Source organism: Microcebus murinus, chromosome 2 (genome assembly GCF_040939455.1).
Source record: "Microcebus murinus isolate Inina chromosome 2, M.murinus_Inina_mat1.0, whole genome shotgun sequence".
NCBI lineage: Eukaryota > Metazoa > Chordata > Mammalia > Primates > Cheirogaleidae > Microcebus > Microcebus murinus.
The window spans coordinates 7158225-7181831 of NC_134105.1; the positions used below are offsets into that span (position 1 = coordinate 7158225).

Genomic DNA, 23607 nt, shown 5'->3' on the forward strand with positions numbered 1-23607 from the left:
AAAAAAAAAGTTGTTTACTTAGAACTTTCTTTTGTCCTTGATTCTGATTTAGGCCTAGAAAGAGGGACACATCTGTATTTGAAAGGTAGGTAAGGATGAACAATTTGGTTTGGAAAATGTTTTCTTGAGAGGTTAAGAGAAGGTTAATATGGCCTCTGGACTGGATTAATGTTTACCACATCATGTTTTGAAGCCAGCAAATGGAGCATGTTATGAAAATATTATTTCCTTTTTTTTTTTGGTATAAATTTATCTTGTGCCTTTTGCTTGCTGTGAATTTTGGTCTTGAGATAGTCATCAGGCGCCAGGCTAACCTGCTCTCTTGGTCGCAGGGTCACTCGTGGGCTCTGCTCTATATACTCTGCACTTACTCAGCAATAGCGAGTAGATACTAGTGTTTACAGTCTGCCATTTCCTCTCTTACGCCAGCTTTTCACATCCTGAACAACACCACCATTCAGTTTAAACTGGAGAAGATCCCTATAGAGAGAGAATCTGAGTTGACTTTCTCCCTTAGCCCAGATGACCTGGGAACTTCTAGCATCATGAAGATAGAAGGAAAATTTGTCAATCCAGTTCAGGTAAATACCTAATCAATTTTCATGTCAGGGCAGTTAAAGTCATATATTTATTTTATGTTATATAAATGTTATATATTTATGCATATTGTTGGGAGGAAACTATATAAATTCAAAGAGATATCAATAGTGCATATAACCATTGTTGATAACTTGGTCCAATAATCATGAAATCCTTTTATTGTGGGGAATCAGTCTTTTTAGCCTTCTTCACGTGGAGGAGGGGTGAGTTATGTAGAGAAAGAAGGCAGATCCTTAATTTCATTGCCATTCCAGAAACAGGAAAATGATTGCTTTAAAAGTCAGAGTCTCCTTTCCCAGGAGGATATAATTCTTGTCACACTTTTGACATACTTGACCCGGCCTATAAAACAATGTGATTATCTGAGCTGTTGACAGATCCTTTCAAGGGAGAATTAGTCTTGCTCTCTTTGAAATTAAATGGGCCAGGATAGGGATTTCGCGTATGTATATGTGTGTGTGTGTGTGTGTGTACATGAATGCTTATTATCCTTTTTCCTTCACAAGTATCATTTTTTCTGATTTAAAAAGGAGTAGAGCAAAGGGCATTGCAATATAAAACAACAAGGACAGGAGGGATCTTAGGACAGTGGATCATAGTCTTGAGAAGTAATTGGTCACCATTCTGTGTCTAGCAGCTGCTTTGGAGTAACTTAGGAGTGCTGTTTACAGAGCATGTGTACCTTCTGACATCAGTGGTTCCTTGATATGAGTCTCCAGGTGGGAGAACTTCCCCAAAGCTTTCCCTTCTCAGGTTAAGCTTTTGCCTCATTTGTAAGATGAGCTACCAGGATGAATTTTTTACCTTAAATTTAGTACTTGCAGTGAATTCTGTCAGATTATGTTGACCTATTCTGTGGTACCATTGACTTCCTGTTGTTTTGATGAAAATCTTTAAAACATTATTTCAGATAATTATTTAAAAATAATTCTTTAAGATAATTATTTAAATTATTCTTTAATACTTGATATTTAGTAATATATAATAATTTAACTCTTTAAAAGTAGTTTATTTTGAAAAAGTTTAAACGTATATAATAGTGGAATAGTCTTATGGTGTGGTCCTCAGGTCCTGGGGCATAGACTGGTGATGGTCTGTGGCCAGTTAGGGACCAGGCTGTAGAGCCCTGTGGCACTGTACCTCCCCCCCCCATGCGTGACCCCCTCCCCCTACCACCCATGGAGAAATTGTCTTCCATGAAACCAAAAAGGTTGGGGACCGATGGTCTAATGAGCATTTTGTGGCCATCACTCAGATTCCACATTTAGGAGGATTTTGATACATTTGTTTCATCCATCTTTTTTTTGGTGAAATATTTAAGACAAATCCCAGATTTCATGCTATTTTAACCCTTTTATATCTACAATGTACCTGTATAGACCATGTCCATCCTTTTACGTAACTATAGTGATATTATTATGCCTTATAAGATTAATGAGAATTCTTTGATATTATCTAAATTTTAATCTGTTTTCAGATTTCAGAAACATTTTTGATCATCTCAAAAACATCTTCATTTTTGGTTTGTTTGAACCATGATGCAAACAAGGTCTGCACGTTGCATTTGGATGATATGTCCTTTAGGTCTTTATTAATGCAGTTTCCTTCTTTTTTCTCCCCAAGCCATTATTTTGTAGTGGAAGCTAGTTCGGTTGCCCTGTGGAATGTTCTGCATTCTGGATATGGATGTTTGTTTGTGTGCCATTTGACTTACTCTCTCATATTTCCTGTAAACTGTACAGTTTCAACTGGATTCAGGTTCTTAGTTTTTTGTTTTTTTTGTTTTTTTTAACTAGAATGTTTCAAAGGTAGTGCTGTGCATGGTGTTTTACATTATATCAGGAGGTATACAATGTCTTTTTTCTCTCTTAGTGATGCTAAAATTGTTAATTGTATTTAGGTGGCAAGAACCTTAATCTCTCCATTGTAAAATTCCCTGTCAGTCATTCACATAATGGTTTATTCCACTGATGAACTTTGATGAGATGTATTTAATTAGGTTTTACAAAATGATCACTTTCTGTTATTATTTTTGTATCTATTGGTTGGAATTCCTCTGTTTAAAAATTGCCCTTAATTAAATAAAACTTGCCTGAAAATATTTTTAATAAGAAATGGTAATTAAAAACAAAGTGAGGGAGAATGGAAACATAGCTAATTATGGATCATGATTATAATCTGGAAAGTACTAACAGCACTAAGGATAGGTTGTTACACTAAGTGGTGATGATGAGCCAGTTTTATAGAACCATGAGTCTTGTTTCTTAATCCTGTGGTATACCCACATTAGACTTTGACAGTAGTCTCTTCAATTTCTGCAATTATGTTTGTGGGGTTAGAATGACTGCTGATTCAGGCACACACTGCACAGCACTTACTGAACACTTACTGTGTGTAGATTATTCTGTGAGGTACTGAGGGAGGGCCTTGTGAATAGAAGTGGGGCAGAAAGAGGTTAAGGACAGAAAAGAAATGGAAGAGAGAGTCCTTGCTGTTAACTAACTTATAATCTTGTAGGGAAACCCATAAGTATATCAACTGGAAATTTATGGGCATTGTATCTAAGTGCAGTTAACAGCAGCAGTGGAGTAACTGAATTTTTCTCTTTGAATACAGGTGGTGTTAGCAAAGCATGTATATGAGCAAGTTTTGCAAACACTGGACAATCTTGTGTACAGTGAAGATCTGAATAAGTTTCCGGCCAGTGCTACCTCCTCCCCTTGCCCAAATTCTCCTCTGCCTTCCCTCAGTTCCTGTGGAGAGCCTTCTATTGAAAAGAAGGAAAATGGATTGTTCAGCCACTCCAGCCTTTCCAACACTTCCCAGAAGTCCTTATCTGTGAAAGAAGTCAAATCCTTTACTCAGATTCAGGCCAACTTTTGTATATCAGAGCTTCAGGTTCAACTGAGTGGAGATCTGACTTTAGGGGCCCAAGGTCTTGTGAGCTTAAAATTTCAGGATTTTGAGGTGGAGTTCAGTAAAGACCATCCTCAGACTTTATCTATTCAGATCGCCCTGCATTCTCTGCTGATGGAAGACTTACTGGAGAAAAATCCAGATTCCAAATATAAGAACCTGATGGTGTCTCGAGGAGCTCCTAAGCCATCTAGTTTAGCACAAAAGGAATATCTTTCCCAGTCTTGCCCTTCAGTATCCAATGTGGAATATCCCGATATGCCTCGGTCTCTCCCTTCCCACATGGAGGAAGCTCCTAATGTCTTTCAGTTGTATCAAAGACCCACCTCTGCATCCCGGAAGAAGCAAAAGGAAGTCCAAGACAAGGACTGTCCCTTGACCCCACCCCCTTCTCCAACAGCAGATGAGCCCAAGATACTTGTTGGAAAGAGTAAATTTGATGATTCCTTGGTCCACATCAATATATTCTTGGTGGATAAGAAACATCCAGAATTCTCTTCCAGTTATAGTAGAATTAACCGAAGCATTGATGTTGATTTTAACTGCTTGGATGTGCTGATCACACTGCAAACCTGGGTTGTGATACTAGATTTTTTTGGAATTGGCTCCACTGCCGACAACCATGCAATGAAGGTGCCACCAGAGGACGTTCTACAAAATGTTAAGTCAGAGTCAAATGCTTTGATAGAGTCTGAACTTCAAGATCCAGTTAACACCAAGCTGGATCTCAAGGTATGAGTTTCCTTTGGCTCCCGTATTTCTACAATTGAATTTGGGTTTGTTGTTTTTAAATGCAAGCAATTTACATTTACTCTGGAAAATAGCTCTTGTTGGTAGGGGAGCTATATAGTCTTCTGGTTGTCTGTTACAAAAAGGTATATGTTAATATTCTAGAAAAGGTTTTAGTGCAAATCTCGGCAGCCCATGGCATGTAGTAAGCACTCAGTGAGTGGTAGCTATTATTATTTTTACTATTACATGGCTTACCATACTTATAACTTGTCCTTTTAAATATTGTAAATATTAAAAAAAAAACCCATAAAAATGGCAGCATTTGAATTCAAGGCTATTCTGCTTTGTGTGCTAGAACAGTAAGATGCGAAAGTAGTTAAGTTGAATTAACCATTTGGGAGCTCATAGGCCTATTATAACTAACCCTAGTCCAGAGCCCTGGAACCCCTGCAGGGGCCGACTACATTTGTGTGCCTTGAGGATGAAGTTCTTCTTCTACATGCCTTACTTAGCATGTGTGAATTTGCACTTCCTGTTGGGAGAAGTCAAGGAGGAGAATCACAGTTTATCCTGTTTTCTTATTTCCCTAACCGGCAGTAGGCTTCACTCCTCTAGAAATGGAAGCAATCTCAAGGGAGAGATGGGAAGGAACCGTTTGCCTCTCTTGCTTAGTGTCTGGTGAATGCATGACCTTGTGGTACTCTGAGGCCTCTGGTGCCTTGGGCTTAGCAAGGTGAATGGAAACTGGGGAGGCTTTAGTCATTCTTTGGGACTTCATGTGTTTGTGGCAGTAACTTTGTTGTTGTGGTTCCTGTAGTGATCAGGAACCTTTTGGCTCATGATTGTGGAGTGCTCCTAGGGGGCTTTGCATAGATTGACGTGGCTGGTTCTGCAAGAGAAAAAATAGGACTAGATAAATGCCCCCCCAACAACGTACTTTTTAAAATAAGAATTTTTGAAAAACATTTTTATTGTGAAAAATTTCAAACATATCAGAGAAAATAGTATAATGAACCCCCATATGCCCAACTCTGTAATCAAGTTTACTTTACCTGTTTCTTTTTCTCTTTGCTGAAGTATTTTAGGCAGATTCCAGATATCATGTCACTTTCTACATCAGTATTTATTTCTTAAAAAAAATAGGCATTATACCATAATGCATTGGCACATCTAACTAAAGTAACAAGAATTACTTGGTATTATGTAACACCCACTAGTCCATAATCAGGTTGCCTTGATGGTGTAAAAAAATGCCCTTTTAATCGTTTAAGAAACTTCATGCCTTTGGTCTCTGTAATTGAATGGAATACTATGCTTTTCTGAGCCAGTTTCCTCATTCACACAATGAGGAGAACTAAGTAAAATAATGTATGAACTTTTTGAATTGGGATCCAAATAAGGTTCATATGTTACAGTTGCTGTCATGTCTCTTAAATCTCTTTTTTTTTTTTTTTTTTTTGAGACAGAGTCTCGCTTTGTTGCCCAGGCTAGAGTGAGTGCCCTGGCATCAGCCTAGCTCACAGCAACCTCAAACTCCTGGGCTCGAGTGATCCTTCTGCCTCAGCCTCCCGGGTAGCTGGGACTACAGGCATGCGCCACCATGCCCGGCTAATTTTTTCTATATATATCAGTTGGCCAATTAATTTCTTTCTATTTATAGTAGAGATGGGGTCTCGCTCTTGCTCAGGCTGGTTTTGAACTCCTGACCTTGAGCAATCCGCCCGCCTCGGCCTCCCAAGAGCTAGGATTACAGGCGTGAGCCACAGCGCCCGGCCTCTTAAATCTCTTTTAATTACAATAAGTCAGTCTCTCCTCTCTTCCCAGTACATAATTGATTTGTTGGAGAAACCAGGTTAGTGCCTTAGTAGGGTATTCGCATTCCAGATTTGTCTGTTTGCCTGTTTTACCATTTGACTTCCTCTTTTATCCTCTATTTTTAGCTAAATGGAAGTTAGCTCTAGGGACTCAATCAGATTGACAAATGGTGCTGAGTGCTTCCTGTTGCTCCGAGGCAGAGGCATATGATGTCTGGTTGTCTTGCTTTAGTGTCGCTGAGATTCATGCTAAGAGTGGGCTCAGGTGGTGATGGCCAGATTCCTCCAAACAAAAGCATTTTTAGACACAGTGTATATGTTCTTTATTTCTCCCCTTTATGGTGATCTTGTTGTCTTGAGGTCCTTCTGTGGTCTGTGTCAAAAATCATACGGCAAGGGAACTGGAGTGACACCCTAGGGTTATTGTGCCAACTATTATAATCTCCTTTTTTTCTCCTCCTTCTTCTAGAAGTGTTTTTCCTTCTTCCTTTTCTCCTCTTATTTTCCTTTTTTTCTTTGCCAATCTGTTTTTTCTCACAATCATTTATTCACCAAACATTTACTGAGCACCTGCTTTGTGGCAGGCACTGAAGATAAAGGTAAGGTGTGGTCTCTGCCATTTTGAAGTAGTGAGTGTGAATCAAAGATTGAATCTGCTCTCAGTCTTTTCCTCTCTCCCTCCTTCTCTTCAATCAGTGCCTTGTCCCTATTGATGGTGTTCAGAGCAAAAAAGATTTTTGAGACCTGACTAACCAATCATAAATATATAAGACCTTTTAGTAATTATAATTACAGTATTATATTGTAGAATTTGTTACAAAGAATACTATTTCCAAGATAGGATTTTGTTTTTTATTTGTAGTAGTTCCTAGGAAAGAAATTTTTTTTTTTTCCAAACAGAGTACCCTGTTGCCCGGTCTAGAGTGCCATGGCATCAGCCTAGCTCACTGTAATCTCAAACTCCTGAGCTCAAGCGATCCTCCTGCCTCAGCCTCCCAGAGTGCTAGGATTACAGGTGTGAGTGACCACTCCCAGCTGGAAAGAAAACCTTTGATTGTGGTTGCTAGCCGAAGTCCCAGTTGGTCAACAGGGGCTTCTATTAAATATTTGCTCAAAGGCATTAAATAGGATTCTAAATCATATTCATCATTTTGTTTTGAAGTATTTCTTAAGATGAGTCTTTACTTAATGAATCTGTTTGAGTTATAGAATTGTGCAATTTTAATGATGAATGCCAAAATAAAAAAATTATTTTATAATGTAAAACATTTCACTAACAGAGACTAGACAAGGGAAGCATAGAGAAGGTACAACAGAACCTGGAATTTATTTTATTTTATTTTTTATTTATTTATTTATTTTTTTGAGACAGAGTCTCACTTTGTTGCCCAGGCTAGAGTGAGTGCCGTGGCATCAGCCTAGCTCACAGCAACCTCAAACTCCTGGGCTCAAGCAATCCTTCTGCCTCAGCCTCCCAAGTAGCTGGGACTACAGGCATGCGCCACCATGCCCGGCTAATTTTTTATATATATAAATTAGTGGTTAGTTGGCCAATTAATTTCTTTCTATTTATAGTAGAGACGGGGTCTCGCTCTTGCTCAGGCTGGTTTTGAACTCCTGACTTCAAGCAGTCCGCCCGCCTCGGCCTCTCAGAGTGCTAGGATTACAGGTGTGAGCCACCGCACCCGGCCCAGAACCTGGAATTTAGACAGTCCAGTTGAGTTCTTTTCTTATTAGCTCTGTCTTCACATCATGGCTTGTCTTTGAAGAAAGCTGAAGTGAAATTGGCATCATTAAAGCTTTACCTTCACATTTCCTGAGCCTTGCTATGTCTTCCTTGATTTTGTTCTGCTGTTTCACAGAAAGATACCTTTTCTTCCACTAATATTTGCCTTGCTTTATCGTCTCTGTTCCTAGGTTCATTCACTTTCTCTCGTGCTGAATAAGACCACCAGTGAGCTTGCTAAAGCAAATGTGTCCAAATTAGTAGCACACCTGGAAATGATTGGTAAGTGGAATGAATTCAGACTTGCAAAATCTCATCAGCATTTGAACATCCTGATCACAAATCTAATTGTCCTCACATGCTAGGTAAGGTGTGGATTAGTGGCTTGTGGTTATTGATCTGGCCATGATTTATGGTAGTGATTCCCAAGTACTGGCTTATGGATCAGAATCGCTTGGTTAGCTTATTAAAATACAGGTGTCTGGCTCAACCTCCTCCCCTCTTCCCTCTCCCATCTTCATCCCAAGACTAATTTAGAAGATTAGGGCAAACCCTGAAATCTATCTGTATTTTTAACAAACTCTCTCTAGGGTACCTGTATAATTTTTTTGTCTGAATTGGGATATTTTTAAGAGTGAAAGAGGGCATTATTAATAATTACACCTGATTAGCCTGGCAAGATGGCAAGATCCCATCTCAACAAAAAATTTAAAAATTAACTGGGTATGGTGGCAATCCCAGCTATAATCACAGGTACTTGGGAGACTGAGGCCGAAGGATTTCTTGAGCCCAGGAATTCCAGCCTGGATGACAGAGCAAGACCCTGCTTCTATTAAAAAAAAAAAAATTACATACCTGGAAACTAGGCATATAACAGGGCTATTTCTGGGAAACCAGAGAATGTGTTTACTCCATCTGTAGTCATAAATGGGAGGAGCTACCAATAGAAGGCATGATTTTTATGCAGGAGGATTTTGCAGCAAAACTGGCATTCTTTCTAATGGGACTTTGTAAGTTAAAATTCTTAGAACACAAGTGATCAACTACATCAGCTTCTAAATAGTAGGGATTTATAAAGTGTATATTAAGACACTATTCCTTCCTTAATTATTAATAAATAGTGAAGATTACAAAGCTCAAACGTTGCTGCTGTACTAAAAACAAGAATGTCTTTTGGGGAAGGAATTAACTGAAACTAAGGTTTCCTGCCTGGTGTGAATTACTTTAGAAAAGCTTCCTAGAAATTGGTCTTCCCACTCCCACCCCCAGAGTATATCCCTGTTGTTGATGGTCTTTAAGATTGGTAGAAACTTGGGTATTTTTGTTAGAGGACATTAGGAATCAAAAATAAGCATGTGTCTTCAATTCATTGGGAACTGAACTAGCATGCCAAATATGTATACCTTAGCAATTCTTTTGTGATGAAAATTACAATGACAAATTTTGTTTTATGGAAGCAACAGTTCAGAATATTCTTTTCAGTATTCACACAATATTAAGAATGCTTCATTATAGGTTCACATTCTAGTTGTACGTGTTTCAACATGCCTTCCTTTTTCTTCCTACCTTTCAGGGCCTTCATTCATGTTCTGTCAGAGCAGTTTCAAATCTATGTCTCCAGTGTCTGTCTACCTCATAAATTTTGTTCTCTTAATTAAATCTCACTAAAGCCCACTTAATGTTGCTTGAATACCTGACATATTCTGATTCTTCCTATTTTATTTTATTTTATTTTATTTTATTTTATTTTATTTTATTTTATTTTATTTTATTTTATTTTATTTTATTTTATTTTATTTTATTTTATTTTATTTTATTTATTTATTTTTTGAGACAGAGTCTCGCTTTGTTGTCCAGGCTAGAGTGAGTGCCCTGGCGTCAGCCTAGCTCACAGCAACCTCAAACTCCTGGGCTCGAGTGATCCTTCTGCCTCAGCCTCCCGAGTAGCTGGGACTACAGGCATGTGCCACCATGCCCGGCTAATTTTTTATATATATATCAGTTGGCCAATTAATTTCTTTCTATTTATAGTAGAGGCGGGGTCTCGCTCTTGCTCAGGCTGGTTTTGAACTCCTGACCTTGAGCAATCCGCCCGCCTCGGCCTCTCAGAGAGCTAGGATTACAGGCGTGAGCCACCGCGCCTGGCCCCTATTTTATTTTATTTTATTTATTTTTTTTTTCTCAGATGCCTATTTTATTTTTTATCCATAGAATAGTTAATAGATCTTATGATGTTTTGCCAATTCTAAATAGTGGTCTAATCTCAGAAAGGATCATGTTTCTGTTTGTATTTATAAATGTTTTATCCTTTAACCCTTTGCACTCAGATGTCGAGTGTGGATAATGTTGAGTGGATAATGAGAAAAAGCAAGCGAGTGCAAAGGGTTAAATTGTATTTGCATCTACTTTATTTATTTAGTTTTTTGAGACAGTTTCTCACTCTCTCACCCCAGCTAGAGTGCAGTGATATTATTATAGCTCACAGCAACCTCAAACTCCTGAGCTCCAGTGATCCTTCTGCCTCAGCCTCCTGAGTAGCTGGAACTATAGGCTTATGCCACCACACCCAGCTAATTTTTCTATTTTTGTAGAAATGGGGTCTTGTTCTTGCTCAGGCTGGTCTTGAACTCCTGACCTCAAGTGATCCTCCCACTTCAACCTCCCAGGGTGCTGGGAATATAGGCGTGAGCCACTGAAACTAGCCTACGTTAATTTTTTTCCTTTTGTAGATGTTAATGTGTGATGTTGCTGTATTATTTCAACTCCCTTTGGACTTCTACATTGAGAATTGAAGTATTGCATAAAATATTTTTCTGGGTATATTAGAATATGAAAATTTGCTTTTGACATTTAGTTTGATTACAAAGTGAAAGCCTGAGGCATGTGCATATCAGTTTTTGTTCCAGACATATTTAAAGTGTGTGACAAAAAAGATACATAATAATGTCTTCTAATTTTACATCCCTAGAGGGAGACCTGGCCCTTCAGGGAAGCATTGGGAGCCTGTCTCTAAGTGACCTTACATCCCATGGAGAGTTCTACAGAGAACGGTTCACTACAAGTGGAGAAGAAGCACTCATCTTCCAGACTTTTAAGTAAAAATATCAGTCTTTTTGTCACTTGATATTTCTTTCATAATCACTTGCTATTTCAAATTCTTGTTGGCTAAATGATGAAGAAAAGTTTTTAAAAAAATTTTACCTTCTTGAGTAAAATTGAAAAGATCTGTTGTAAGGAGTCCTTCCTGACTTACATTAAATTTCATTGAAATGGATGTGGGTTGAAGTAGGCTGCTCAGGCTTCATAGACAGATTGGGGTTGAAATAATGCGGATTAGTAAAAGGCCTGGGCTCTGATGCTGATGTTCCATTAACTTGCTGTGTACCTGAGGCAAGTCACTTAGCCTCCATGCATCAGTTTTTCTATCTGAATAGTAAGGGGACTGAAGTTAGATCATTTCTAAGCTTCCAGCTAGCTCTAAAAGTTTTGGAATGATCTCAGCCTCTCAATGTTGTTGGATATATGAATGTTCATATACATTATGTGCTTTTCTTTGTTTATAAACACGACCTATATTGAATTGTTTCTGTTTTAGATTTTAGAAGGTATCTTTAGGCCAATCAGGTTATTAAAAAATTATTTTCTTGGAAGATAGAGAGTTTAAGATGGTGGTTTTCAACCTTTTTGGCAAGTGTTAGAAAATAAAGACATCCAAATCTGCCTCTAAGTGTTCTGGTTTTATTGGTGTAGGTTTTTTTTTAACATGCTATAGTGTTAAGCAAGGTTGAGAAAAACTGTTCTAAAAGATGTCTGAGGACTTTTTGTTTCATTTTCAGGGGAATTATATCATACACTTCTGAGAATTTAGATTGATTTGGTTATATTAATATTACATGCCACAGTGGCATGATTCTGTAATAAATGAAATAATTAATGTAACACTCTTAATTTTCTAGCTGGCACAAAATAGGTGCTTGGCAATGTGAGTTGACTATATCCTGCATAATAATTTGTTATTGTGGCACTGTGCTCCCTTAAATCAAAAACAATTTGGAAAAGACTTCTAATTTATCTTTGAGTGTAGATTCCAAAACGCTTTCTCCTCCATTTCACTGAAGTAAAACGACTTCTTTCTGCCTCCAGAAAATAGTTTTCCCCAGAAACATTGATTCTGATGCCTCATTTTCTTTACCCGTTATTTCATGGCCTTATTTTTATTGTTTTTCAAGTCCATGTTGTCACAATCTTTGCCAGGAATACAGTAGCCCAAATACTCAACCTTTCATTAAAGGCAGGAAAAAGAGGTGGCCTGTGAGTGAGCTCAGTGTCGGAGCTGTCCACCTGTTTAGAACCTCAGCACATTGCAGAAGCATACAAAGGGAGTACTGGAGTTTGCTTTGTAAAACCTAATTGTAGATTTCCATTTGACAGTGAAAGCTGTTTTTAGGGAAGCCAAGCCCCTAAACCAACCCAAGTTTTCTTCAAATACTAAGTTGCGTCTTGTTGCTGAGGCACATTTTCATCCTCACTCCTAGGTATGGACGGCCTGACCCTTTGCTCCGCAGAGAACACGACATTCGAGTGAGCCTGCAGATGGCCTCTGTGCAGTATGTGCACACTCAGCGCTTCCAGGCGGAGGTGGTGGCTTTCATTCAGCATTTCACGCAGCTGCAAGATGTCTTAGGGCGCCAGCGAGCTGCCATTGAAGGGCAGACGGTAGGTGGCCTGTTTCTCCAAGCTGCTTTTCCAGTTTCTAATCAGTAGAACTTTGAAGCCTCTAGAGATAAATCTGGAAACTTTCACTGAAAAAAAAGTAAAGGTAATTATGCTTACTAACACATCCTCCATGTAGCAGATGATCTACAGAAGTCTTACTGTAATTGGAGAGCTTTATTCCTTATTTTTTGTATCATACCTTAAGTATGTTTAAAATGTAGCTTTAACTCCATGTAAAAAAGAGAAAGGAAACTTAACAAATAACACTTAACTGGTCTCTTCTAGGACTTTGGTGGTGGGGATACTATACTTGGAAAGTGATTGAGTTTTTTCCAAATGCAGTAGAAGTTCCCAAATTTTTCAGTTCATGGCACCCTTGATGTCATGGTAGTTTTTCATGGTATATCCCAGGCCAAAAGAAACACCTACTGATATTTCCATTTACAAAGTAATTAAGTCTAAGTAGCTTAATAAGTACATATATCCTAACAAGTTAGTAGCTATTTGAAAAAAATAGTAACATAAATTGAGAGGATAATGTTTTTAGTTCATTCTTAAATAACCACTATTACTAGTAGCATGTATGTTCCTCTTGGGCACTACATAATTTCTCAAACTTGGAATCAGACTGGATACCATATCCCTCAATTCCTGTTCCCCATTTATTTTCTCGTGGTACTTTTTATTTTGGAGATGGAGTCTTGCTTTGTTGCCCTGCTGGAGTGCAGTGGCGTCATCATAACTCACTGCAACCTCACATTCCTGGGCTCAAGTGATCCTCCTCAGCCTCCCGAGTAGCTGGGTCTATAAGCATGCACCACCATGCCCTGCCTGGTACTTTTTATCACAGCAACTGCTGAAGACCTAGCTTTGCAAAGATATGAAAGGAATGTAGTGTACTCTAATATTGAATGTGAATTACCCGAAGCTAGTAGTTTGTGCAGTATCTGGCAGAATTGTTTTTCCCTCAAAAATTTAAAATATCCTGGCAGCACTAGTACCGCAATATCCTGTGGTATCTCTGTGCAGTTTGGGAACCATAGAAAATAATAACAATGTAGTTATTTGTAAAAACTTGTTATTTTTCCTTTAAAAAATTATTAGGTAAAAGATTACAATTTAAGAAATACACACTGTCTTTATAGTGGTGATATTTTAATTAAAAATTATGCTTTAATTTATATTAAATTTTTTTTGACTATGTTAAGTATTGATTTGGTACAGTATCAAAGTCAAAAAAGGCATTTGAAGAAATCTCCTTGGTTACTATGCTTCAGTGATGCAGTTTCTCTCCCTGGAAGCAACCAGTGTTACTGGTTTAGTGTATATCTTCTAGAGAATACATTTTTTTAAAATATGAAAGTAGCTAAATCAAATCATAAAATATCTGGAAAAAAGAATCATACTGTTTTACCAGTTTCTCTGCACTGTGGCTGTGTTTTAATTTATTTCCACAGGTTTTTTTCTATGCATATTTCCATGGTTATAATCATGGAATATATAACCTTTTTTTCTCTCTTTAAAAACTTTAAAAATTTTAGTATGTGTTTAACACATATAACAGATTATCTGTAGCCTGTATGTAAGTTACCGAGTATAATAATAAAATGAACATCTGTGAATCCACCACCAAACTGAGAATCAAAATATCCCAAAGCTGCTTCATGCCTAAGCCTGTGTTCTTTTTCTGTCTCATTGCCCTGTGAACTCCTCAGGTAACCGCTCTTATGATTTTTGGGCCTACTAAGTATCTCAAAAATGAAAAACAAAAGTTACTTAACAATATCTTTTGTCTTATTTGTGATCTGTATAAAAATGATATTAAACTGTATTTAATGTTCTGTGGACATACTTTTTTTAAACTTAGTGTGTTAATAAGATTCATTCATATTGTTACATTTGATAGCATTTAATTTATTTTCACTGTTGCATTTCGTTGTGTGTATAACACAGAGAATGTGTTCATTTTCCTATCGAATATAGGAAAATTGGGTTGTTTACAATGTTTTGCTCTTATGTACTATCTCACCTGGTGCACATTTGTCAGAGTTTCTCTGAGCTACCTGGGAGTGGAATTACTGGGCCATAGGGTATGCACGTATTTATCTTTATGAGATAATGCCAGATTTGTTTTTTCCAAAACAGCTGTCTCGATTATATTCTCCCATCAGCAATTGCCAACACTTATATTGTTAGACTTTTTATTTTGGGCCAGTTAGGCATAAAATGGTATTACATTTATAACCTATATATGCTTTTTTAAAAACTTTAAATTGAGAAATCACATATAGGGTATACAGTAAAGTGTGTAAAGCATGATAATGTTATGCATATACTTGGGAATCTAGCTTTTTTCTTAGCCTTTTTAAGAATTTTTTTCCATATTTGCGTTTTTCAGAGCCATCCTCTGCACTATGTAATCTATGAAGTTAGTTTATTTAACCATTTTCCTGTTTTTTAACTTTAAAAACAGGAACTTTTAATTGTCTCTAGTTTTTCATTCTTATGACTAATGGTTCCATGAATATCTTCACAGAAGTGAAGTTTTTTTTCACTTTTTGATTGTATTTGTATTAATAAGATTGATTCCTGTAAGTGGTATTGTTTGATCAAAGCTATGAATGTTTTTGTGACTGTGGGTGCAACTCTGCTAAATGTCTGTTAGAATTGTTCTATACATTCAAAGCAATTATTTTTGCATATGTGTTTTAAACAGTAGTAAGTTTTATTGTGGTAAATCATTTGGGTTAGGAGATGAGATACTTATGCATTATTGGGTGAATAGGTTTGATTTCCTGGGTTAAGCAGAGTTTAAAGATAAATCTAAGTTTTGCTTAATCAAATTATATAAGACAAGTAGGAGGTTAAAGGAATGTCTTTCTGTTTTAACATTGTTAAATATGTGGGCTTTGAAGAAAAGCTGATCTTCTCAAGAATCTTTAATCCTAGCTGTTTGACTTACTTAGATTTATATAGAGAGAGCTAAAGACCTACTTTTATTTGCCGATAAGATTAAGAGGCTGTTTTGTTTGAAATTTAAATTCCTTTCTCCGAATATTGTATTGGTGACAGGTGTATTTGACCTGTAGCTGGATTTTTTTTTTCTTTAAAATTTTTCGCTATGGGATTACAGGTAGCATAGCTGGATTTTTATTCCTACGTTTTCTTATGTCTATAAATAATGATCCAGTGGGAATTTAAATTCCTTTTTAATCTTGATGCTTGAAATTATAATAATATCAATTGGGTCAGATTTGATTTATAGGAAATATAAATTATTTCCTTTACATTTTACCCCAGAAGTATTGTTGTAGTTTTGTTTTCCACTTTATGTGCATTTTGTTACGTTTGTTAAACTTCTTTATTCACTATGCAACTGATATTTATTGAAAAGTAATATTACAATGTAGAAATATTGGGACAAAAATCTGGAGTCTAGGTTTTGCCACTATAAGCTATGTGACCAGTGGCGAGTTATTTTTCTTAGTGTTCTTCTGTTGACTCAGTTATAGTGGGAATATGGGGATAGCAAAAATAAGTATGCTATACAGTTGGTAGTAATTATTTATATCAGTGATGCTTTGGAGTTTTCAAAGTGCTTTCACATACATTATCTTGTTTGCTCATATCTTTGATTATTTATGAATGATGGATGTGTCATGCAATCTGCCAGATGCCTGGAACATAGTGGAAAACAAGAAAGACAAGGTCATTGCCCTCATGGAGTTTATATTTTAGTGGGAGGATATAAACCAGAAGAGAAAAAGGTAATTAGTTATGATGATACCTGATGAGGTAGTGGTGGGCAGGTACGTTTTTTCATTTTATGATAAAGGTGAGGAAACACTGTTAACCCTTAACTCTGGTTGACTGATTGATTATTCAGTGTTTTTCACATGAATGTATAACTGAAGGCATGTTAAAAATGTAAGAGCTATTCAGTATGCCATTAATAGTTCAGTATTTTTAAATCTTTAAGTTATTTGTAATATATTGAACTTTAAAAAATAGAGACGTGTGTAGGAAAAAAAGACTGAGAAGATAATGGCGTTGCCGTGCTAATGATAATAGCTATTGCATAGTCACCTCCAAGTGTTTCAGGGTTAGTGGTCTCATTTAATCCTTACAACAGCTCTTTGAGGTAGGGCTTACTATTATTCCCATTTCACAGATAAGGAAAATGAGTCCCAGAAACCTTACAACTTTAACCAAGATCACCAAGCTAATTAAGTGGCTAGAGTAGGGATTCAGATTGAGGTAGTCAGGCATCAGAGTTCATACCCTTAGCTCCTATGCTAAACTGCCAAAATGGTAACATCATTTATCTCTGGAGGTGAGATTATGGGTGATTTCAGTTTTCTTCTGTTTGTGTGTCTTTCTCCTCTAAATTTTCTGCATTGAATATGAATTAATATGCAATTCTCAAATTTACTTTAAACAGACTAGCCATGAGTTGATAGATAATACTGACAAATCATGTCGTTAGGAAATGGAAACAGTATTTATTTTTTAAATTCTCTGACTTATGTCCTTAACACCCCAAACAAATATCTTTTTATATTGTAAAATTATATTTTACTCTTTTTAAAAAGCAATACAAACTTATACATAATTTTTATTTGTCAATTAAAAACAAAAAGGTAATACATGTGTTTTTATAGGAAATAGAAAAATATGAATAAGCAAAAAGGTAGAAAATTTAAAGTATCTATCTTCTTTGTAATCTGTATTTTTTCATTGATCAATATATGAGAAACATTTTCTACGTCATTAAATAACACTTTCAATGATTGTGTTATTTTTCATTATATTAATACATTGTACTTTTTTGTCAATTTTATTGTGATATAATTTACGTACAATAAAATCAAGCAATTTTAAGTGTACAATTCAGTGAATTTTGACAATTGTATTTAGTCTTATAAGCACCACCACAATCAAGGTTTAGAACATTTCTGTTATCTCAAAGTTTCCTCATGCCCCTGTGCAGTTAATCCCCTTGCCCTAACCCCTGCACCCTAGCAGCCCTAGGTCTGCTTTTTAATCACTATAGTTTTGTCTTTTTAAAAAGAATTCTGTATAAATGAAACCATACAATATGTAGTCATTTGTGTCTTGCTTCTTTCCTGTGACAATGCTTTTGAGATTCATCCATGTTGTTGCAAGAATCAGCAATTTAATTTTATTGCTGTGTAGTATTCTGTTGTTTGTATATAACATAATTTGTTTATTCACTTGCCCCCTTAATGGACATTTACATAGTTTTCAGTTTGGGGCTGTTATAAATAAAACTGCTGTGAACATTCACATTCAAGTCTTGTATATACGTTATGTTTTCATTTCTCTTGAGTAAATCCCTAGGAGAGGAATTGGAGTCATATGGTAACTATAAGTTTAACATTTAAGAAACTATCTTCAAAATTGTTTAGCTGTTCTGGGTTATTTGTTTTTCCATATGAGTTTTAGAGCCAGTTTGTTAATTTCTGTGTACTACAGAAATTCATGTTATTGCAAGAATCAGCAGTTTATTTTTATTGCTGTGTAGTATTCCCTTGTTTGAATATAACACAATTGGTTTATTCACTTGCCCACTTGCCTACAGAAATTAACAAACCGTCTCCAAAACCCATATGGAGTCTGCTCCAAATTTGGTTGGAATTGTATTGGATCTGTAGATCATTTTGTGTATAATTGACATCTTAACAATATTGAGTCTTTGTATCCGTGAGTATGGTATATCTCTCTATTTAAATAGGTCTTTGGTTGAGTGCAGTGGCTGTAATCCTAGCACTTTGGGAGGCTGAGGTGGGAGGATCGCTTGAAGCTAGGAGTTTAAGACCAGACTGGGCAGTATAGTGAGACCCTGTCTCTAAAAAAAAAAAAAAAATTACCCTAGTGTGGTGGTACAGGTCTGTAGTCCTAGCTACTCAGGAGGATCACTTGAGCCCAGAGGTTTGAGGTTGCAGTGTACTGTGATGGCACCACTGCACTTCAGCTTGGGCAATAGAGCAAAATCCTGTCTCAAAAGAAAAAAAAAAGTAAATAGGTCTTTACTTTCTCTCAGCAGTGTTTTGTAGTTTTGGGTATACCAGTCTTATGCCTCCTTTGTTAAATTTATCTATGGGCATTTCAGATTTTTGGTGCTATTGTAAATGATACCAATTTTTCAAGAATTTCAACATCCAGTTATTTGTTTATTCAAAGTATAATAAATATAATTGACTTTTGTATGTTGACTTATTGACCTTGTATTTTGCAATCTTGCTAAACTTATTCTGGTTCTTTTAGATTCTTTAGACTCTTCTGCATAGATAATTACATTGTCTGTGAATAAGACAGTTTTACTTTTTTTTTTTTTTTTTGAAACAGAGTCTCACTTTGTTGCCCAGGCTAGAGTAAGTGCTGTGGCGTCAGCCTAACTCACAGCAACCTCAATCTCCTGGACTCAAATGATCCTATTGCCTCAGCCTCCCGAGTAGCTCAGACTACAGGCATGCGCCACCATGTCCGGCTAATTTTTTGTATATGTATTTTTAGTTGGTCAATTAATTTCTTTCTATTTTTGGTAGAGACTGGGTCTCCCTCAGGCTGTTTTCGAACTCCTGACCTCAAGTGAATCGCTGGCCTCGGCCTCCCAGAGTGCTAGGATTACAGGCGTGAGCCACCATGCCCGGCCGAGATAGTTTTACTTTTTCCTTTCCGACCTGTATTTCTTTTATTTTTTTTCTTGCCTTTTTACATGAATGAGGACTTCCAGTATAATATTGAATAGAAGTGGCGAGACTGGATATCCCTACCTTGTTCCTGATTGTAAGAGAACTCATTCACCATTAAATATGTTAGCTGTAGGTAGTTGGCTTTTTAAAAATGATTATTGTTCATAGGTTACCTTATCTTTTTAATATCTGTTTGTAGCAATGAACCTTATCCTTTCCCAAAGTTGGTGATATTTGTTTCCTTCCTTTTTTCTTGATTTATCAGAAATTTTCATTTTTTTTTTATCAGAGCTAGAGATTTATCAGTTTTATCAGTCTTTTCAAATAACCAACTTATTGAGGTCTGTGTTACTGCCCAGCCATTCTCTCAGCAAATATTCCATTTGCACTTGAAAAGAATATATATTCTGTAGTTCTTGAATATAGTGTTCTATAAATGTTTAATTGATTTTTTTCTCTGTTGTTTATCTGTTTTCTATATCATTGATTCCTGCTCTTTATTATTTTCTTCTTTCTTACTTTAGGTTTAGTTTGTTTTTCTTTTTCTAGCTTCTTAAGATAGAAGCTTCAATTTTTGATTTTTAAATTATTCTTTTCTAAAGTAATGGTGTACATTTTTCTTTAAGCATTATTTTAAGTGTAGCCCAAGAATTTCAATATGCTTTTCTTATTATTTAGGTGAAAATATTTTTTGTTTCCCTTGTGATTTCTTCTTTTGACCCATGGGTTATTTAAAAGTGTTTTGTTCAGTTTCCAAATATTAGGGATTTTCCATTATCTTCTTGTTACTGATTTCTGATTTACTTGATCAGAGTAAACTCTGAGTATCATAGAGTATATACTCTGTGATTTTAATTGGTTTATAAATTCATGAAACTGTTGGGAGCCTGAGATTATTTGATGATAAAATTAGGGAATTCATTGAGCCTCTGAGTCAATTTTCATTTGTCTTTCAGGTGAGAGACCAAGCCCAGCGCTGCTCACGGGTTCTCCTAGATATTGAGGCTGGTGCTCCTGTTCTTCTTATCCCAGAAAGTTCCAGATCAAATAATCTGATCGTAGCAAATTTGGGGAAGTTGAAAGTCAAGAATAAGTTTCTCTTTGCTGGTTTTCCTGGAACCTTTTCCCTGCAAGACAAGGTGAGCAATCTATATTCGTCCCCTTTTCAGTTCCGCTAGTATTTGAACACTAACTGAAAAATTCATCTGCTGCCATAGATGATCCATAACCACTGTTATTTTTGTAGGATATGTGGCTTGAAAAATATTTTTTGACATCTTATTGACATTTCAATTAACTTTATTAGGGTGTTATAAATTGTAACTGTTACTAACTATAGGTAGTAACTGGTTTTAGCAAACAAACCGATGGAATCAGTCTTCCATCTTTTTACAAGGCTTCCCTTATATAAAAATTCTTTCTGAATAACAACTTTTTACACAATGTGACTTTTTTCAGAGGATGGGATTTGGCCCATGGTTTTCCTAAAGTCATTTAAAAATGTCTTAATAAAATTTTATACAGTATATTGCTTTATAGTTTTCAATTACTTTGGCATTTATTTATTTCTTACAATAGTGTTTGGAAGTAATTAAGATGAGCATTATTGCTAATTGCAGTTTACATTTGGGAAAACTAGGACTCTTTGAGAATAAACAATAAAAATGGAAACACCTAGTAAATCACAGATTCTTAAAGCTGAGAGGATCTTGGAGATAGTTTAATTAGCCCCCTTCCACCCAGTTTTGCATTTGAGGAGACAGAGTGATGTTCCTGGAACTAGAGATGAGGTATTGTCATTCTCGGCTTGTGTTTTCATCATTCCTGGCTGGTTTCCACAGCAGCGTTTTAGTCTATTTGCTTACTCAGTCTGAACCCATTTTAGCATGTAAGGAAAGAACTTACTGCAGTTCTCAACTAGTTATGCCTATATTTAGTCTAATAGCTAATAAATAGCAGGGGGAGAGAGAGCCTTTGAGAATATGTACATAAGATTTAAGATGTTAAGACTGACAAAAATAGCAATATATAGGTGCTATTTGTTGAATGCTTACACATCAGCCTGTGCTAAGTTCTTTACATATAAAAGGAATCCCTTCGCCACACATCTAACACCAGAAGTGTTGTCGTCCCCCCCCCAACCATTCTCCAACTCTCTAGATACCAACTGGGTGTCCTGCAATTCAATTATAACACTGTCTGTAGTTAGCACAGACCCCATGGATTAATGGCTTAGTCCCACAAGACTGCCCCCCACTGCAGACACCAATCATAAGTCCAGTCTCCTGTACTTCTGACCGACTAGCTATAAATTAGGGCTCCTAACAACCCCCTCCTCAGGTTTGCTATAATGACTTGTAGAACTTAGAGAAACACACCTGCCAGTTTGTTATAAAGGATATAATAAAGGACACAGATAAATAGCCAGATGAAGGGGCATGTAGGGTGAGGTCCAGGAGGGTCCTGAGTACCAGAGCTTCTGTTCCCGTGGAATTGGGGTGCGCCTCTCTCTAGCGTGTGGATGTGTTCACCAAGCAGATCTCTGGTCCCCATTCTTCATGGTTTTTAATGAAGAGCTCATTTCCCCCTCCCCTTTGAGGCAGGGTCTCACTCTGTTGTCCACACTGGGGTACAGTGGCATCATTATAGCTCACTGCTTCCAAGTAGCTGCTGGGACTATAGGCACATGCCGCCACGCCTGGCTAATTTTAGTAGAGATGGGGTCTCACTCGTGCTCAGGCTGGTCTCTAACTCCTGAGCTCAAGCTATCCAAAGTGCTAGGATTACAGATGTAAGCCACCACTCTCCATCATATGTAGGCATGATTGATTAAATCACTGGCCGCTGGTAATTGGGCTCAATCTCTAACCTCTCCCCCTTCCTTAGAGGTCTAGGGAGTGAAGGTGAAAGTTTCAACCTTCTAATCACATAGTTGGTTCTTTGGGCAACCTCCATCTTGAAGCTATTTAGGGGCTTTCAGCCACCAGTCATCTCATTAGCATACAAAAAGTCACCTGTCACACAGAAGATTCTAAAAAGCTCTTGGTGTCAGCCAGTAAGACCAAATACAATCCTCTTCCTTTAACTACAAGGATATTAATGAGAAATGTGTCTTTAGGCAATTTCATTGTTATTTTACCGAACATCATAGAGTGTACTTACACAAGCCTAGATGGCATAGCCTCCTATCCACCTGGACTCTGTGGTATGGCCTATTGCTCCTAGGCTACAAACCTGTAGCCTGTTACTGTACTGAGTATTGTAGGCAGCGGTAACACAAATGGCAAGTATCTGTATCTAAATGTATCTAACCATAGATAAGGCACAGTAAAAATGTGGTATTATAATCTTATGGGACCACTGTAGTATATGCCTTCATTGACTGACATGTCATTATGTAGTCCATGACTATATTTCTTTGTGATATATCTGTATTTCAAGGCCAGACTAAAATTTTTAGGAAGAGATCAGTGATAGCCAGAATGGGCGATCAAGTTCAATAATCATATTTTAGTTTCTCTACCCTTCCTAAAAAGGTAACAACTGATTTTCTGTATCAGATATATTTATATATGGGTTTGCAAGCTAACTCTGAAGTTAGCCTTGGGAGAAGAACTGCTAAAATATTTTAAGAAATTTTTACAGAACGGTTTCTATTTTGTTAAGCCAAATAATAAACAGTATGTAGTTTATAGCATGTTAATGAAAAGTTTTCCTGCATTTGTTTTTGAGGATTTGATTTTAAGTAGCAGTGCATACAAGGATCGTTTTTTCTTCAAGGTATAATGTGTTTTTTGTCTCCCAGCTATTCTGAAAACCTTATGGGATTCAGCAGTCAATTCACATTCATATGCTTAAAAAAGAAAATTTAAAAAATGTACAGAGTGTCCCTTGTCCTGGGAAACAGGTCGTGGCTGCCCCGTCACCTATCACGCAAAGCATGTTTCATCTATAGCAGAGCAGCTTCCTCACTGCCATCTCTTGAAAATCAGCCCTCCTACAAGGGTTCCTAGTAAAAACAAACAAAAGAAATAAAACTAACCCTTTGAAATTTATTACTTTTTTTGTGTGTGTGTTAATTACTTCCCTCCTATGTAGAGAAGACCTTCTTAAGACCCATTAAAAATAATTTCTTCCAGGCTGGGCGGGTGGCTCACGCCTATAATCCTAGCACTCTGGGAGGCCGAGGCGGGTGGATTGCTTGAGGTCAGGAGTTCGAAGCCAACCTGAGCAAGAGCAAGACCCCATTTCTACTATAAATAGAAAGAAATTAATTGGCCAACTGATATATCTAGAAAAAATTAGCCGGGCGTGGTGGTGCATGCCTGTAGTCCTAGCTACTCGGGAGGCTGAGACAGAAGGATTGCTTGAACCCAGGAGTTTCAGG

The 23607-nt window shown here is 36.8% G+C and overlaps 1 protein-coding gene across 4 annotated transcripts in view; it reads left to right on the top strand.

Moving 5' to 3' along the window:
• Positions 1-23607, top strand: part of VPS13D (vacuolar protein sorting 13 homolog D) — a 256274-nt gene that overhangs the window by 41221 nt on the left and 191446 nt on the right. For all 4 annotated transcript variants that reach the window (XM_020281677.2, XM_075994141.1, XM_075994149.1 and 1 more), the window contains 6 exons: positions 430-581; positions 3217-4248; positions 7980-8070; positions 10757-10883; positions 12324-12504; positions 20177-20359. In XM_020281677.2, coding sequence (XP_020137266.2) covers positions 430-581; positions 3217-4248; positions 7980-8070; positions 10757-10883; positions 12324-12504; positions 20177-20359 — 1766 coding nt within the window. The remainder of the gene's footprint in view (positions 1-429; positions 582-3216; positions 4249-7979; positions 8071-10756; positions 10884-12323; positions 12505-20176; positions 20360-23607) is intronic.